General features: G+C 41.4%; 1 protein-coding gene across 1 annotated transcript in view; it reads left to right on the top strand.

The window, feature by feature from the left end:
- The window catches only part of LOC112237061 (integrin alpha-7-like), an 83,021-nt gene that overhangs the window by 31,830 nt on the left and 33,775 nt on the right, over nucleotides 1-17,416 (top strand). Inside the window, exons 2-6 of the mRNA XM_042304929.1 lie at nucleotides 771-978; nucleotides 2,351-2,606; nucleotides 4,853-5,041; nucleotides 5,174-5,961; nucleotides 8,120-8,217. Coding sequence (XP_042160863.1) covers nucleotides 771-978; nucleotides 2,351-2,606; nucleotides 4,853-5,041; nucleotides 5,174-5,961; nucleotides 8,120-8,217 — 1,539 coding nt within the window. The remainder of the gene's footprint in view (nucleotides 1-770; nucleotides 979-2,350; nucleotides 2,607-4,852; nucleotides 5,042-5,173; nucleotides 5,962-8,119; nucleotides 8,218-17,416) is intronic.

Genomic DNA, 17,416 nt, shown 5'->3' on the forward strand with positions numbered 1-17,416 from the left:
TACTAGATAGTTTGTGTCTGGGTCAGTCATGTGACTATGTTCTGGCCAGCTACTAGATAGTTTGTGTCTGGGTCAGTCATGTGACTATGTTCTGGCCAGCTACTAGATAGTTTGTGTCTGGGTCAGTCATGTGACTATGTTCTGGCCAGCTACTAGATAGTTTGTGTCTGGGTCAGTCATGTGACTATGTTCTGGCCAGCTACTGGATAGTTTGTGTCTGGGTCAGTCATGTGACAATGTTCTGGCCAGCTACTGGATAGTTTGTGTCTGGGTCAGTCATGTGACAATGTTCTGGCCAGCTACTAGATAGTTTGTGTCTGGGTCAGTCATGTGACAATGTTCTGGCCAGCTACTAGATAGTTTGTGTCTGGGTCAGTCATGTGACTATGTTCTGGCCAGCTACTGGATAGTTTGTGTCTGGGTCAGTCATGTGACTATGTTCTGGCCAGCTACTAGATAGTTTGTGTCTGGGTCAGTCATGTGACTATGTTCTGGCCAGCTACTAGATAGTTTGTGTCTGGATCAGTCATGAGACAATGCTCCCAGTAATGATCTGATGTGTTGTGTCTCCCAGTAATGATCTGATGTGTTGTGTCTCCCAGTAAAGATCTGATGTGTTGTGTCTCCCAGTAATGATCTGATGTGTTGTGTCTCCCAGTAAAGATCTGATGTGTTGTGTCTCCCAGTAATGATCTGATGTGTTGTGTCTCCCAGTAAAGATCTGATGTGTTGTGTCTTCCAGTAAAGATCTGATGTGTTGTGTCTCCCAGGATACTGGTGGGGGCTCCCAGGGACAGAGGACTGGGCCTCATGCGGAGACAGCGTACTGGCGCCCTGTACCGCTGTCCAATCACAGGCGAGGAGTTTGACTGCGAGCGCGTGGACATCGATGGAGATGTAAACCTCGACAGGGAGAGCAAGGACAACCAGTGGCTAGGAGTGACAGTCAAGAGCCAGGGGATTGGAGGAAAGGTGGTGGTAAGGAAAAACTCCTGGTACTAAGCATGCCTGTCGTGGCCTGGGGCCTGGTCCCAGATCAGTTTGTGGATCTGTAGCATTACATAGTCTGACATAGTCTGACCAGGCTATGTCTGTATAGTAGTGAGTATACCAGGCTATGTCTGTACTGTAGTGAGTAGACCAGACTATGTCTGTACTGTAGATAGTAGACCAGGCTATGTCTGTACTGTAGTGAGTAGACCAGGCTATGTCTGTACTGTAGTGAGTAGACCAGGCTATGTCTGTACTGTAGTTAGTAGACCAGGCTATGTCTGTACAGTAGTGAGTAGACCAGGCTGTGTTTGTACTGTAGTGAGTAGACCAGGCTATGTCTGTACTGTAGTTAGTAGACCGGACTATGTCTGTACTGTAGTGAGTAGACCAGGCTATGTCTGGATAGTAGTTAGTAGACCAGACTATGTCTGTACTGTAGTTAGTAGACCAGACTATGTCTGTACTGTAGTGAGTAGACCAGACTATGTCTGTACTGTAGTGAGTAGACCAGACTATGTCTGTACTGTAGTGAGTAGACCAGGCTATGTCTGTACTGTAGTGAGTAGACCAGGCTATGTCTGTACTGTAGTTAGTAGACCAGAATATGTCTGTACTGTAGATAGTAGACCAGAATATGTCTGTACTGTAGTTCATAGACCAGACTATGTCTGTACTGTAGTGAGTAGACCAGGCTATGTCTGTACAGTAGATAGTAGACCAGGGCCCAATACTGAGAATGTAATGCTACTGATCCTGTCCCTCTCCAGACCAGGGCCCACCTGTACTGTAGTGTAGTAGACCAGGGCCCACCTGTACTGTAGTGTAGTAGACCAGGGCCCACCTGTACTGTAGTGAGGTAGACTGACTTGTCCAGTTACTTACAGTAGCCAGACTCTCCAGACATGCCCCCAAACAGATCTGAGACCAGGCTATGTCTGTACAGTAGATAGTAGACCAGGGCCCAATACTGAGAATGTACTGCTACTGATCCTGTCCCTCTCCAGACATTCCCACGAACTGATCTGAGACCAGGCTATGTCTGTACTTTCCTACCAAGCAAAAAGGCAGTAACTGCTCATAGCGTGGAACTGAGAAAAAATGGCTTTTATTTACCTTGGTTAAATAGTAACTTTATCCAGTCACTGCTAAACATGACCCCCATTTTCTCCTGAACACAATACAATAGAGGCAGGATACTTGTCCACGTGGTTAAGCATGTATTTAATGTAGTAAAAATGACATTAACTCATTTTAGACCAAATGAGCAGTTACTGCCTTTTTTTGTTGCTTGTTATGGCAATGTAGTAGACTGTCTCTTCCAGTGACTGATATGGTTACTACCCCTACCCCTCTGCAGACCTGTGCCCACCTGTATGAGCTGCGGCAGCGTGTGGGCCTGCCGTCTGAGACACGGGACCCTATCGGGCGTTGCTATGTCCTGAGTGAGGACCTGACAGAGAGGGACGACTTGGACGGAGGGGAGTGGAAGTTCTGCGAGGGGCGACCCCAGGGACACGAACAGTTTGGCTTCTGTCAGCAGGGCCTGTCTGCCGCCTTCACACCAGACAACAACTTCATCATGTTCGGCGCTCCAGGAACGTACAACTGGAAAGGTATGGTGGCATTCTTCTTCTTCTTATTATTATTATATCTCAATGAGACAAACCTGTATAAACAAAGGTTAAATAGTGGGGACTGTGTCACGTTCTGACCTTTATTTCCTTTGTTTTGTCATTATTTAGTATGGTCAGGGCGTGAGTTGGGGTGGGCAGTCTATGTTTGTTTTTCTATGATTTGGGGATTTGTATGTTTCGGCCTAGTATGGTTCTCAATCAGAGGCAGGTGTCATTAGTTGTCTCTGATTGAGAATCATACTTAGGTAGCCTGGGTTGCACTGTTTGTTTGTGGGTGATTGTCTATGTTAGTTGCTTGTGTCAGTACAGTTCTCATTATAGCTTCACGGTTGTCATTCGTTTATTGTTTTGTATAGTTTGTGTTCAGTGTTCAGTGCTTTCTATAATTAAACATTCAACATGAACACATATCACGCCGCATGTTGGTCCTCCGATCCTTCTCGCCTCTCCTCTTCAGATGAAGAGGAGGACGACCGTGACAGACTGACACCTGTGCTGAGTAACATGATAGTTCACAAAAAAAATCTAAGCTTGTTGTCAGAGGTGTTTTCGACCTCAAACGTGGTGAAATATAAGAGAGAATATAGTTAGAAAGAGACAACCACCTCACAAATAGACCCCTGATCACTAAACAGATCAATCAGTATATCTCACGATACAGTGATAGACCCCTGATCACTAAACAGATCAATCAGTATATCCTACGATACAGTGATAGACCCCTGATCACTAAACAGATCAATCAGTATATCTCACGATACAGTGATAGACCCCTGATCACTAAACAGATCAATCAGTATATCCTACGATACAGTGATAGACCCCTGATCACTAAACAGATCAATCAGTATATCCTACGATACAGTGATAGACCCCTGATCACTAAACAGATCAATCAGTATATCTCACGATACAGTGATAGACCCCTGATCACTAAACAGATCAATCAGTATATCCTACGATACAGTGATAGACCCCTGATCACTAAACAGATCAATCAGTATATCCTACGATACAGTGATAGACCCCTGATCACTAAACAGATCAATCAGTATATCCTACGATACAGTGATAGACCCGATACAGTGATCCCCTGATCACTAAACAGATCAATCAGTATATCACACGATACAGTGATAGACCCCACTGATCACTAAACAGATCAATCAGTATATCCTACGATACAGTGATAGACCCCTGATCACTAAACAGATCAATCAGTATATCCTACGATACAGTGATAGACCCTGATCACTAAACAGATCAATCAGTATATCCTACGATACAGTGATAGACCCCTGATCACTAAACAGATCAATCAGTATATCCTACGATACAGTGATAGACCCCTGATCACTAAACAGATCAATCAGTATATCCTACGATACAGTGATAGACCCCTGATCACTAAACAGATCAATCAGTATATCCTACGATACAGTGATAGACCCCTGATCACTAAACAGATCAATCAGTATATCACACGATACAGTGATAGACCCCTGATCACTAAACAGATCAATCAGTATATCATACGATACAGTGATAATAACTCATAATGTCAGTTCCATCAATCAGCCCAATAACTAACTGCCGGGAATCAATCACTTTGATCCGTCAGCATGACTACTAAGGCCAATCAGTATATTGGTTGCATTATCTAGCTGAGCTCACGCTCAGGTTCACAGGTCAAACAGCAGATCGTTATAAATAACCATATTTTAAAAAATACCCAAAAGTCATAATTCAGTTTTTCATAAAATTGTATTTCTCTCCTTGGACAAATCATTAATTTATAAAGCTAATCAATAATACTGATTGGCCTTAGTAGTTATACTGATGGATCAAAGTAATTGATTCCCAGCAGTTAGTTATTGGGCTGATCATTATGAGACATCAGTGATCAATATGAGATATGGATCACTGTATCATATGTTATACAGGCCTTAGGTGGAGTAACGATTACATCATGTGGTACTTGACATCAGCATTGTGTAACCCAGGAGATGACTGTGTCCAGTGGATATCTATGTGTTTATGTGTGGGAGTTGTCTCTCTCTTCATGTGTGTGGTGGGTGCTTGACTGTGTGTGTGTGTGTGTGTGTGTGTGTGTGTGTGTGTGTCTATGGCTGTCTGTCTGTTTTTCTGTCTGTCTGTTTTTCTGTCTGTCTGTCTGTCTGTCTTTCTATCTGTCTGTCTGTGTCCTATAACTCTGTTCCTTCCAGGAGAGATGCGTGTCCAGCTGCTAAACCAGACACTGTTGGATCTTGGTTTCTATGACGACGGGCCTTATGAGGTGGCGGATGAGAAACAGCTGAATGCTCAGCTGATCCCAGTTCCCTACCATAGTTACCTGGGTAGGACCGTCCCTGCCCTCTGCTGCTCCTCTCACATTGCTGCTAGCCTGCTGTCCTGTCTCACTGGAGTTCACTGAGCACAGAACAGGAAAGGAGAGAGGGCCTGGGAAGATGACAACAACAGACTGACGGCACACTGTACCCACAATAAATACCTGTCCGTAGACCCCCTCCCTGACCTGTCTGTAGGGCCCCTCCATGACCTGTCGGTAGGGGCCATCGCTGACCTGTCTGTAGGGCCCCTCCCTGACCTGTCCTTAGGGGCCCTCCCTGACCTGTCCTTAGGGGCCCTCACTGACCTGTCCTTAGGGGCCATCGCTGACCTGTCTGTAGGGCCCCTCCCTGACCTGTCCTTAGGGGCCCTCCCTGACCTGTCCTTAGGGGCCCTCACTGACCTGTCCTTAGGGGCCCTCCCTGACCTGTTCGTAGGGCCCCTCCCTGATCTGTCCGTAGGGCCCCTCCCTGACCTGTCCTTAGGGCCCCTCCCTGACCTGTTCGTAGGGCATCTCCCTGATCTGTCCGTAGGGCCCCTCCCTGACCTGTCCGTAGGGCCCCTCCCTGACCTGTCTGTAGGGCCCCTCCCTGACCTGTCCGTAGGGCCCCTCCTTGACCTGTCCGTAGGGCCCCTCCCTGACCTGTCCGTAGGGCCCCTCCTTGACCTGTCCGTAGGGCCCCTCCCTGACCTGTCTGTAGGGCCCCGCCCTAACCTGTCTGTAGGGCCACTCCCTGACCTGTCTGTAGGGCCCCTCCCTGACCTGTCCTTAGGGGCCCTCCCTGACCTGTCCGTAGGGGCCCTCCCTGACCTGTCCTTAGGGGCCCTCCCTGATCTGTCCGTAGGGCCCCTCCCTGACCTGTCCATAGGGCCCCTCCCTGACCTGTTCGTAGGGCCTCTCCCTGATCTGTCCGTAGGGCACCTCCCTGACCTGTCTGTAGGGCCCCTCCCTGATCGGTCCGTAGGGCCCCTCCCTGACCTGTCCGTAGGCAGCTCCACTCCACCTCAATATTCGGAATACTTTACCACATAAAGTAGCTACGCATGAATGGACCAATCATGGGTGAGAGATACGGCAATAGAATAATAAGAGTATTATTTTCCCACAGTCATCAGGGCCTGTTATAGACTGGTCCCAGATCAGCTTGTCCTTTAGCGAACTACTCTGCTGTCATGCCAATGCCATACAGCACATGTGTGAGAAGTTGGCTAAAAGCACAAACAGATCTAATTCTGGGTCCAGTGTGAGTCAGTCTTGTCGTCCATCTGTTGGGTACCAGTGGTTTACCCACAACCCACTGCAATACCAGGAAGAAGAACACACACACACACACACAATCACAGCACATTTCTTTCTCACCTGCACTCCCTCTTTCTCTCTCTTTGTCACCCTGTTCCCCTCACCATCTCTCCCCCACTCCTCCACTCCCCCCACCGCCCCCTCTCTCTCCTTCATCTTCCTCTCTCTCGGGCCTCAGGGCTCTTGTTCATGGCTAGTCCTGATGAAGATGCTCTGGTGTACAAAACTCTGGAGCCACGCTCCAACCGGCCCATGTTTGAGGACGTAGCTCAAAATAGCTACTTAGGTTTGTAGCTGGGAGTGAAACACACTGTAGATTTACCCTGACTCTCCTGTCTACCCTTAATTAATACACTGTAGATTTACCTTGACTCTCCTGTCTACCCTTAATTAATACACTGTAGACTTACCTCGACTCTCCTGTCTACCCTTAACACACTGTAGACTTACCTTGACTCTCCTGTCTACCCTTAATTAATACACTGTAGACTTACCTTGACTCTCCTGTCTACCCTTAACACACTGTAGACTTACCTTGACTCTCCTGTCTACCCTTAACACACTGTAGACTTACCTTGACTCTCCTGTCTACCCTTAATTAATACACTGTAGACTTACCTTGACTCTCCTGTCTACCCTTAATTAATACACTGTAGACTTACCTTGACTCTCCTGTCTACCCTTAACACACTGTAGACCTACCCTGTGTTGGTTTACCCTGACTCTCCCATCTACCCTTACCTCCTGTGCTGGTTTACCCTGACTCTCCCATCTACCCTTAACCCCCTGTGTTGGTTATGTGCTCACTGCTAGCCCTTCTCTACTGTAGAACCTGTGTATAATCTATGTTGATTTCTCTTTGTGTTACAGTCTGTCTGTCTGTAATGTGTAGTGGTCTGTAAAGCCTGTCTGTCTGTATAGTGTAGTGGTCTGTAAAGCCTGTCCCTTATGTCCGTCTGTATAGTGTAGTGGTCTGTAAAGCCTGTCCGTCTGTAATGTGTAGTGGTCTGTAAAGCCTGTCTGTCTGTCAGTCTGTATAGTGTAGTGGTCTGTAAAGCCTGTCTGTCTGTCAGTCTGTATAGTGTAGTGGTCTGTAAAGCCTGTCTGTCTGTCAGTCTGTATAGTGTAGTGGTCTGTAAAGCCTGTCTGTCTGTCAGTCTGTATAGTGTAGTGGTCTGTAAAGCCTGTCTGTCTGTCAGTCTGTATAGTGTAGTGGTCTGTAAAGCCTGTCCGTCTGTCTGTCTGTATGGTGTAGTGGACTGGAGCTGTCCAGGGTACCTTGGTGGTGGTTCTATCCAGTGGCGGTTCTAGCTTGTATGGCTCCTCCCCCTTCGGCAGGGGGTTCACATCATTCTCCACTAACTGTCATTTCTATTCAGACATTTGGAACAACACAAATAAATAATCATAACATTTAAAACGATATAAATATATACAAAAAAGTAACAAAGACAAATTGGTGGTGCAGACTGGTTTTATATTATTCTTCAACGACTCTTCGCACAAACCAGAAAATAATGCAACAATGTGTCCGTGAAACTTTATATTAACGGTATTATGAATAAATTGTGGTTTATTTGGTAGCATTTCGTAGTTTGACTGATTTGGCTAATTGCATTCGTATTGTACAAAGTTAGAGGTGCGCTATTTGATAGATTCCCCCGCTACTCCTACCTCGGGCTTCCAGTGGGGAGACCTGAGGTCATCCTACCCCCGCATCCCTACCTCGGGCTTCCAGTGGGGAGACCTGAGGTCATCCTACCCCCTCCCCCCCCCCTACCTCGGGCTTCCAGTGGGGAGACCTGAGGTCATCCTACCCCCGCCCCCTACCTTTGGCTTCCAGTGGGGAGACCTGAGGTCATCCTACCCCGCCCCTACCTCTGGGCTTCCAGTGAGGAGACCTGAGGTCATCCTACCCCCGCCCCCTACCTCTGGCTTCCAGTGAGGAGACCTGAGGTCATCCTACCCCCGCCCCCTACCTCTGGCTTCCAGTGAGGAGACCTGAGGTCATCCTACCCCCGCCCCCTACCTTTGGCTTCCAGTGGGAGACCTGAGATCATCCTACCCCCCCCCCCTTACCCCAGGCTTCCAGTGGGGAGACCTGAGGTCATCCTACCCCACCCTACCCCCGCCCCATCTTGTACTTCTGAGTGGGAGACCTTCCCAGGCAGTAGCCAGCCTAGCTCACAAACTAGAATCAGGGCTCCGACTCCGACAAGATGAATTGACCCACAGTCTCACACGGTGACATGATATCATTGAGGTGAGAGAAATGAGCGATAGAAAACCGGTCGCTCAAATGTCACCATTCCGTTTTTTTTTGTGCGGGCGCCCTGTGCCGCCCCCGGCAAACTGCCTCCCTGGACCTCTACCTAAATCCACCACTGGCTGTATGTCTACATTCTTATCTACATTTAGTAGATACAAATAACTTTTCTAAGTAAATAAAGGTTTTCGATATGAAAGAAGTAAGCAAACCAGAAAGAAAAGAAAAGACAAATCTCCCAGGGAACAACGTGTTCTGAGATCACCATGTGATACAGTTCCTATAGTAACAGTGTTCCAGTGAAGGTCATAGCAACAGAGCCTTCAGAGCGTCTTCATTTTGAAGGCGTAGTTTAAACTCAGCGGTCCTTGGACACGTAGATACTGGCTCATTCACTTTTTTTTAGATGGCTAATGGACTCTAACCAATAACGTTCTGTCCGTCGGATCGATTGTTTCCATCAAAACTGTAAATCTCTTTATTCACCTCCTCCTCCTCTATACAAACCAACGAGACTATGTCCCCATATGGAGCCCTATTGCCTATACTTAGCATGACTTTTAACCAGAGCGTTATGGGCCCTTGTCAAAACGATTGCACTATATAAGGACTAGGGTTCCATTAGAGATGCCTTGTCCCTTCTCCATAATGATCACTCCTCCTCCACTTCCTTAATGCCCATTTTAACCTTTGACCCCCTCACATCTAACTGGCAGCATGCCTCCATCGATCCTGATCCTCTAACCAAATTACATAATGACTGGACATACATATGGAGCTATGCACACTTACTAACAGACAGTATTGCTATTACTGTTTATTTATAGACAGACAGTAGTGATATTACTGGTTATTTATAGACAGACAGTAGTGATATTACTGGTTATTTATAGACAGACAGTAGTGATATTACTGGTTATTTATAGACAGACAGTAGTGATATTACTGGTTATTTATAGACAGACAGTAGTGATATTACTGGCTATTTATAGACAGACAGTAGTGATATTACTGGTTATTTATAGACTGTGATATTATTTATTTATAGACAGACAGTAGTGATATTACTGGTTATTTATAGACAGACAGTAGTGATATTACTGGTTATTTATAGACAGACAGTAGTGATATTACTGGTTATTTATAGACAGACAGACAGTAGTGATGTTACTGGTTATTTATAGACAGACTGTAGTGATATTACTGGTTATTTATAGACAGACAGTAGTGATATTACTGGTTATTTATAGACAGACAGTAGTGATATTACTGGTTATTTATAGACAGTAGTGATATTATTGGTTATTAATAGATAGACAGTAGTGATGTTACAGTGATATGACTGGTTATTTATAAACAGACAGTAGTGATATTACCGGTTATTTATAGACAGACAGTAGTGATATTACTGGTTATTTATAGACAGACAGTAGTGATATTACTGGTTATTTATAAACAGACAGTAGTGATATTACCGGTTATTTATAGACAGACAGTAGTGTTATTACTGGTTATTTATAGACAGACAGTAGTGATAATACTGGTTATTAATAGATAGACAGTAGTGATATTACTGGTTTTTTATAAACAGACAGTAGTGATATTACCGGTTATTTATAGACAGACAGTAGTGTTATTATTGGTTATTAATAGATAGACAGTAGTGATATTACTGGTTATTTATAGACAGACAGTAGTGATATTACTGGTTATTTATAGACAGACAGTAGTGATATTACTGGTTATTTATAGACAGACAGTAGTGATGTTACTGGTTATTTACAGACAGACTGTAGTGATATTACTGGTTATTTATAGACAGACAGTAGTGATATTACTGGTTATTTATAGACAGACAGTAGTGATATTACTGGTTATTTATAGACAGTAGTGATATTATTGGTTATTAATAGATAGACAGTAGTGATGTTACAGTGATATGACTGGTTATTTATAAACAGACAGTAGTGATATTACCGGTTATTTATAGACAGACAGTAGTGATATTACTGGTTATTTATAGACAGACAGTAGTGATATTACTGGTTATTTATAGACAGACAGTAGTGATATTACTGGTTATTTATAGACAGACAGTAGTGATATTACTGGTTATTTATAGACAGACAGTAGTGATATTACTGGTTATTTATAGACAGACAGTAGTGATATTACTGGTTATTTATAGACAGACAGTAGTGATATTACTGGTTATTTATAGACAGACAGTAGTGATATTACTGGTTATTTATAGACAGACAGTAGTGTTATTATTTATTTATAGGTTATTTAATAGATAGACAGTAGTGATATTACTGGTTATTTATTTGATAGATTTATAGACAGACAGTAGTGATATTACTGGTTATTTATAGACAGACAGTAGTGATATTACTGGTTATTTATAGACAGACAGTAGTGATGTTACTGGTTATTTATTTATAGATAGACAGTAGTGATATTACTGGTTATTTATAGATAGACAGTAGTGATATTACTGGTTATTAATATATAGACAGTAGTGATATTACTGGTTATTTATAGATAGACAGTAGTGATGTTACTGGTTATTTATAGACAGACAGTAGTGATATTACTGGTTATTAATAGATAGACAGTAGTGATATTACTGGTTATTTATAGACAGACAGTAGTGATATTACTGGTTATTTATAGACAGACAGTAGTGATATTACTGGTTATTTATAGACAGACAGTAGTGATATTATTGGTTATTTATAAACAGACAGTAGTGTTATTACTGGTTATTAATAGACAGACAGTAGTGATATTATTGGTTATTTATAGACAGACAGTAGTGTTATTACTGGTTATTAATAGACAGACAGTAGTGATATTATTGGTTATTTATAGACAGACAGTAGTGATATTATTGGTTATTTATAAACAGACAGTAGTGTTATTACTGGTTATTAATAGACAGACAGTAGTGTTATTATTGGTTATTAATAGATAGACAGTAGTGATGTTACTGGTTATTTATAAACAGACAGTAGTGATATTACTGGTTATTTATAGACAGACAGTAGTGTTATTATTGGTTATTAATAGATAGACAGTAGTGATGTTACTGGTTATTAATAGATAGACAGTAGTGATATTACTGGTTATTTATAGACAGACAGTAGTGATATTACTGGTTATTTATAGACAGACAGTAGTGATATTACTGGTTATTTATAGACAGACAGTAGTGATATTACTGGTTATTTATAGACAGTAGTGATATTATTGGTTATTAATAGATAGACAGTAGTGATGTTACAGTGATATGACTGGTTATTTATAAACAGACAGTAGTGATATTACCGGTTATTTATAAACAGACAGTAGTGATGTTACTGGTTATTAAAAGACAGACAGTAGTGATGTTACTGGTTATTTATAGACAGACAGTAGTGTTATTACTGGTTATTTATAAACAGGCAGTAGTGTTATTACTGGTTATTTATAGACAGACAGTAGTGTTATTACCAGTTATTTATAGACAGACAGTAGTGATATTACTAGTTATTTATAAACAGACAGTAGTGATATTACTGGTTATTTATAGACAGACAGTAGTGTTATTACTAGTTATTTATAAACAGACAGTAGTGTAATTACTAGTTATTTATAGACAGACAGTAGTGATATTACTTGTTATTTATAAACAGACAGTAGTGATATTACAGTGTTATTACTTGTTATTTATAAACAGACACTAGTGTTATTACTGGTTATTTATAAACAGACACTAGTGTTATTATTGGTTATTTATAAACAGACAGTAGTGTTATTACTAGTTATTAATAGACAGACGGTAGTTATATTACTGGTTATTTATAAACAGACAGTAGTGATATTACTGGTTATTTATAAACAGACAGTAGTGTTATTATTGGTTATTAATAGATAGACAGTAGTGATATTACTGGTTATTTATAAACAGACAGTAGTGTTATTACTGGTTATCTATAGACAGACAGTAGTGTTATTACTGGTTATTTATAGATAGACAGTAGTGATATTACTGGTTATTTATACACAGACAGTAGTGATATTACTGGTTATTTATAAACAGACAGTAGTGTTATTACTGGTTATTTATAGATAGACAGTAGTGTTATTATTGGTTATTTATAGACAGACAGTAGTGATGTTACTAGTTCTGTACTTAAAAGTATATGCTTAACGGAGAGTCTCTTGAAAATACTTCTTAGTCCTGGACTGGCCTTCATATGTGTTTGGGAAACTGGCCTCTAGTCTCTCGACTGAGTGATTCGTATTATTCAGTCAGTACCCAGCAGCAGCAGTTTTACACTGTGTTTCTTCTAAGATCGTAGCCATTAAATCAGATTATCGTTGGATAGGGAGCCCAGCCCAGTCAACTGCTCAGTCAGGCCCAGGTTTTCCAGAGTTCCTGCCAAAATAAATACAGCCAATGAAAAGCGAAATGTCCGTTTTCTAGATTGTTTAAAAAAAATATGTGACTCACACGATGTTCCGTTAAAAGAAAACCCCCTTTGTAAACTACTGATAAAATATGCAATCAGATAATGTAAGTAAAGCTGCAACAATATATTTAGATCCTATTCAGATTTCAGCTTTCCGTTGATTCTCGGGCTATGTAGCCTTTTCAATTTTTTATTTATTTTTACCACATAGTCTAACCTAACATAAGCTTTACAACCGTGAGGCTTGACACTTTTGACAGCTGCACAACACAACTGTGTTTGATGTCTTTCCTCAGCGGCCACATTCCCCAACCCGTTGGGTCCCATTTCTCTTTTTTTAAAACATAACGGGACAAAGCCTCGGTTCCCTTTTATAGCTTTCACATAGAAGATTGGACTTCTGAGTAAAAGGAAAAAGCAGATCAGACTGCTGTGTGAAAGGGAAACTGTGTGGTAAATCCTTCACTAAAGGCCTGATAAAAAGACTTCCTGGAGTTGTAATGTTGACTTCTGTGGTATTTAGGCCTTTCCTTTTACTGGTTCTCAACTCAAACTGTATCATTCCACACACCTGTCTCCCTGGAGCTGCTCAATACTTGTCTCTTTGTCTACGAGATGCTTTAGTCTGTTCTTTGTGTCTGTTTGTCTACGAGATGCTTTAGTCTGTCTTTGTGTCTGTTTGTCTACGAGATGCTTTAGTCTGTCTTTGTGTCTGTTTGTCTACGAGATGCTTTAGTCTGTTCTTTGTGTCTGTTTGTCTACGAGATGCTTTAGTCTGTCTTTGTGTCTGTTTGTCTACGAGATGCTTTAGTCTGTTTGTCTTTTAGTCTGTCTGTTTGTCTGTTCTTTGTGTCTGTTTGTCTACGAGATGCTTTAGTCTGTCTTTGTGTCTGTTTGTCTACGAGATGCTTTAGTCTGTCTTTGTGTCTGTTTGTCTACGAGATGCTTTAGTCTGTCTTTGTGTCTGTTTGTCTACGAGATGCTTTAGTCTGTCTTTATGTCTGTTTGTCGACGAGATGCTTTAGTCTGTCTTTGTGTCTGTTTGTCGACGAGATGCTTTAGTCTGTCTTTATGTCTGTTTGTCGACGAGATGCTTTAGTCTGTCTTTATGTCTGTTTGTCGACGAGATGCTTTAGTCTGTCTTTGTGTCTGTTCGAAAAATGTTACAAGCTGTCACATCATTGATTTCTCTGTCGTTGTTTCCAAGGATTTGATGGCTAGTAATGTTTTCCGACACAGCCGCCGTCTCTGTGTTTGTCTTTGAGCGTCTCCCTGTATGTTGACCTTTCGACTAACACAGGTCACTGCCAATCCTCTCCTCTCCGTCTCACAACACCGCATGTTGGACTGGAACATAGCTGTCGCTGTTTAGTGTGTTTGCCTGTTTTTACATGTTTTATTATTTGATTTGTATCTGATATTTTTTTCACACAGTTTGTTGAAACAAAGTTAGATTTTCGCACCACGTGCACGTTCAATTCCCTCTTCTTTCTCTATTTCACTATTACACTATTACACTATTACACTATTACACTATTACACTATGACACTATTACACTGTGACATTATTACACTATTACACTATTTCACTATTACACTATGACACTATTACACTATTACATTATTATACTATGACACTATTACACTATGACACTATTACACTATTACACTATGACACTATTACACTATTGCACTATGACACTATTAAACTATTACACTATTTCACTATTACACTATTACACTATTTCACTATTACACTATTACACTATTTATTTCACTATTTCACTATTACACTATTACACTATTACACTATTACACTATTTCACTATTTCACTATTACACTATTACACTATGACACTATTACACTATTTCACTATTACACTATTACACTATTTCACTATTACACTATTACACTATTAGACTATTTCACTATTTCACTATTACACTATTACACTATGACACTATTACACTATTTCACTATTTCACTATTACACTATTACACGATTACACTATTACACTATTTCACTATTACACTATTTCACTATTACACTATTACACTATTACACTATTACACTATTTCACTATTACACTATTGCACTTTGACACTATTACACTATTACACTATTTCACTATTACACTATTACACTATTTCACTATTACACTATTACACTATTTCACTATTTCACTATTACACTATGACACTATTACACTATTTCACTATTTCACTATTACACTATTACACTATTACACTATTACACTATTTCACTATTACACTATTACACTATTACACTATTACACTATTTCACTATTACACTATTACACTATTACACTATTACACTATTGCACTTTGACACTATGACACTATTTCACTATTACACTATTACACTATTACACTATTACACTATTTCACTATTACACTATTACACTATACCTGAATTGTATGTAGACACACCCCTCACATTCCTGAGGGAGTAAATCCCATTGAAGCAGAAGCAAGATGAACGCTAGACTGCTCTGTTTACGTGCTTCCTGAGCAGCAACATCTGCTGCATTAGAGTAAAACAAGAGATCTGCTAAGATGTTACCTCATGTTTCTTTTCCTACCACACACATGGGCCTAGTCTTTATCTCTTTATGGGGGAGAAGACACAGACACAGACAGACACAGACACACAGACCGACCGACTGACTGACAGACAACAAACACACACACACACTGCTCTCTCTGACAGGGAGGAGGGCAGCTCGTCCCTCCCTTTACGACAAACTAAGGGACATTACACTCATCATGTGTTTTCCATTAAATCAATAGCCACTTAGGCTACATTTTATTACAACAAGGATGAGAGAACACTAAAGGAGATGAGCTTAGAGAGAGACTATGGTCGATATACAGTACACACACACACACACACACACACACACACACACACACACACACACACACACACACACACACACACACACACACACACACACACACACACACACACACACACACACTACTTCTAATAACTGTTATCTCATGATGCCTTGCTCCAGGTTGAGAGAACACTAAAGGAGATGAGCTGGACTCTGCTAACGACATAACGAGCCATGGGGAGCTGACACACACACACACACACACACACCAATCACACGGGAGCGGTGGTGCTGTTGCACAAAGACAACATGTACACACCTGGTGCCACACACACATCCTGTGGGGAGAGGAGCTGGGTTCTTCCTAATAACTGTATCTCATGATGCCTTGCCAGGCTGATCTCAACAGTGATGGGTGGGAGCACATCTGCTGCTACTATTGATAGCCAATCACAGGAATGCATGCTGTTAGTCTGTAAAGACATAGTAACCATGGCTCAACAGTGATGGGGAGAGTCACATCAGCTGCATGTCTACTTACTACTACTATTGATAGCCGTGCACAGGAATGCATACTCTGTCTGGCCATAGTAACCATGGCTCAACAGTGATGGGTGAGAGTCAATCAGCTGCATGTCTGCTGCTACTATTGATAGCCGTGCACAGGAATGCATACACAGTTAGTCTGTAGCCATAGTAACCATGGCTCAACAGTGATGGGTGAGAGTCACATCAGCTGCATGTCTACTGCTACTACCGCTACTATTGATAGCCGTGCACAGGAATGCATACACAGTTAGTCTGTAGCCATAGTAACCATGGCTCAACAGTAGCTTAGACCCTATTTCCCATTTATTGTAGCTTAGACCCTATTTTATATTATCCAAGGCTTTTGTGTTGTGCCGACCATCTTAAATACAGGGTGGGTGTCACGTTTTGGCTGATAAATGTACCAACTGGTCAAATCTAATCAAATTTGATTTGTCACATACACATGGTTAGCAGATGTTAATGCGAGTGTAGAGAAATAATTGTGCTTCTAGGTCCGACAAAGCAGTAATAACCAACAAGTAATCTAGCTAACAATTCCAAAACTACTACCTTATACACACAATTGTAGGATGATAAAGAATATGTACATAAAGACATATGAGTGAGTGATGGTACAGAGCGGCATAGGCAAGATACAGTAGATGGTATCGAGTACAGTATATACATATGAGATGACTATGTAAACAAAGTGGCATAGTTAAAGTGGCTAGTGATACATGTATTACATAAAGATGCAGTAGATGATATAGAGTACAGTATATACATATACATATGAGATGAATAATGTAGGGTATGTAAACATTATATTAGGTAGCATTGTTTAAAGTGGCTAGTGATATATCATTTCCCATCAATTCCCATTATTAAAGTGGCTGGAGTTGAGTCAGTGTGTTGGCAGCAGCCACTCAATGTTAGTGGTGGCTGTTTAACAGTCTGATGGCCTTGAGATAGAAGCTGTTTTTCCGTCTCTCGGTCCCAGCTTTGATGCACCTGTACTGACCTC

The sequence above is a fragment of the Oncorhynchus tshawytscha genome, linkage group LG02, assembly GCF_018296145.1.
Source record: "Oncorhynchus tshawytscha isolate Ot180627B linkage group LG02, Otsh_v2.0, whole genome shotgun sequence".
Classification (NCBI taxonomy): domain Eukaryota; kingdom Metazoa; phylum Chordata; class Actinopteri; order Salmoniformes; family Salmonidae; genus Oncorhynchus; species Oncorhynchus tshawytscha.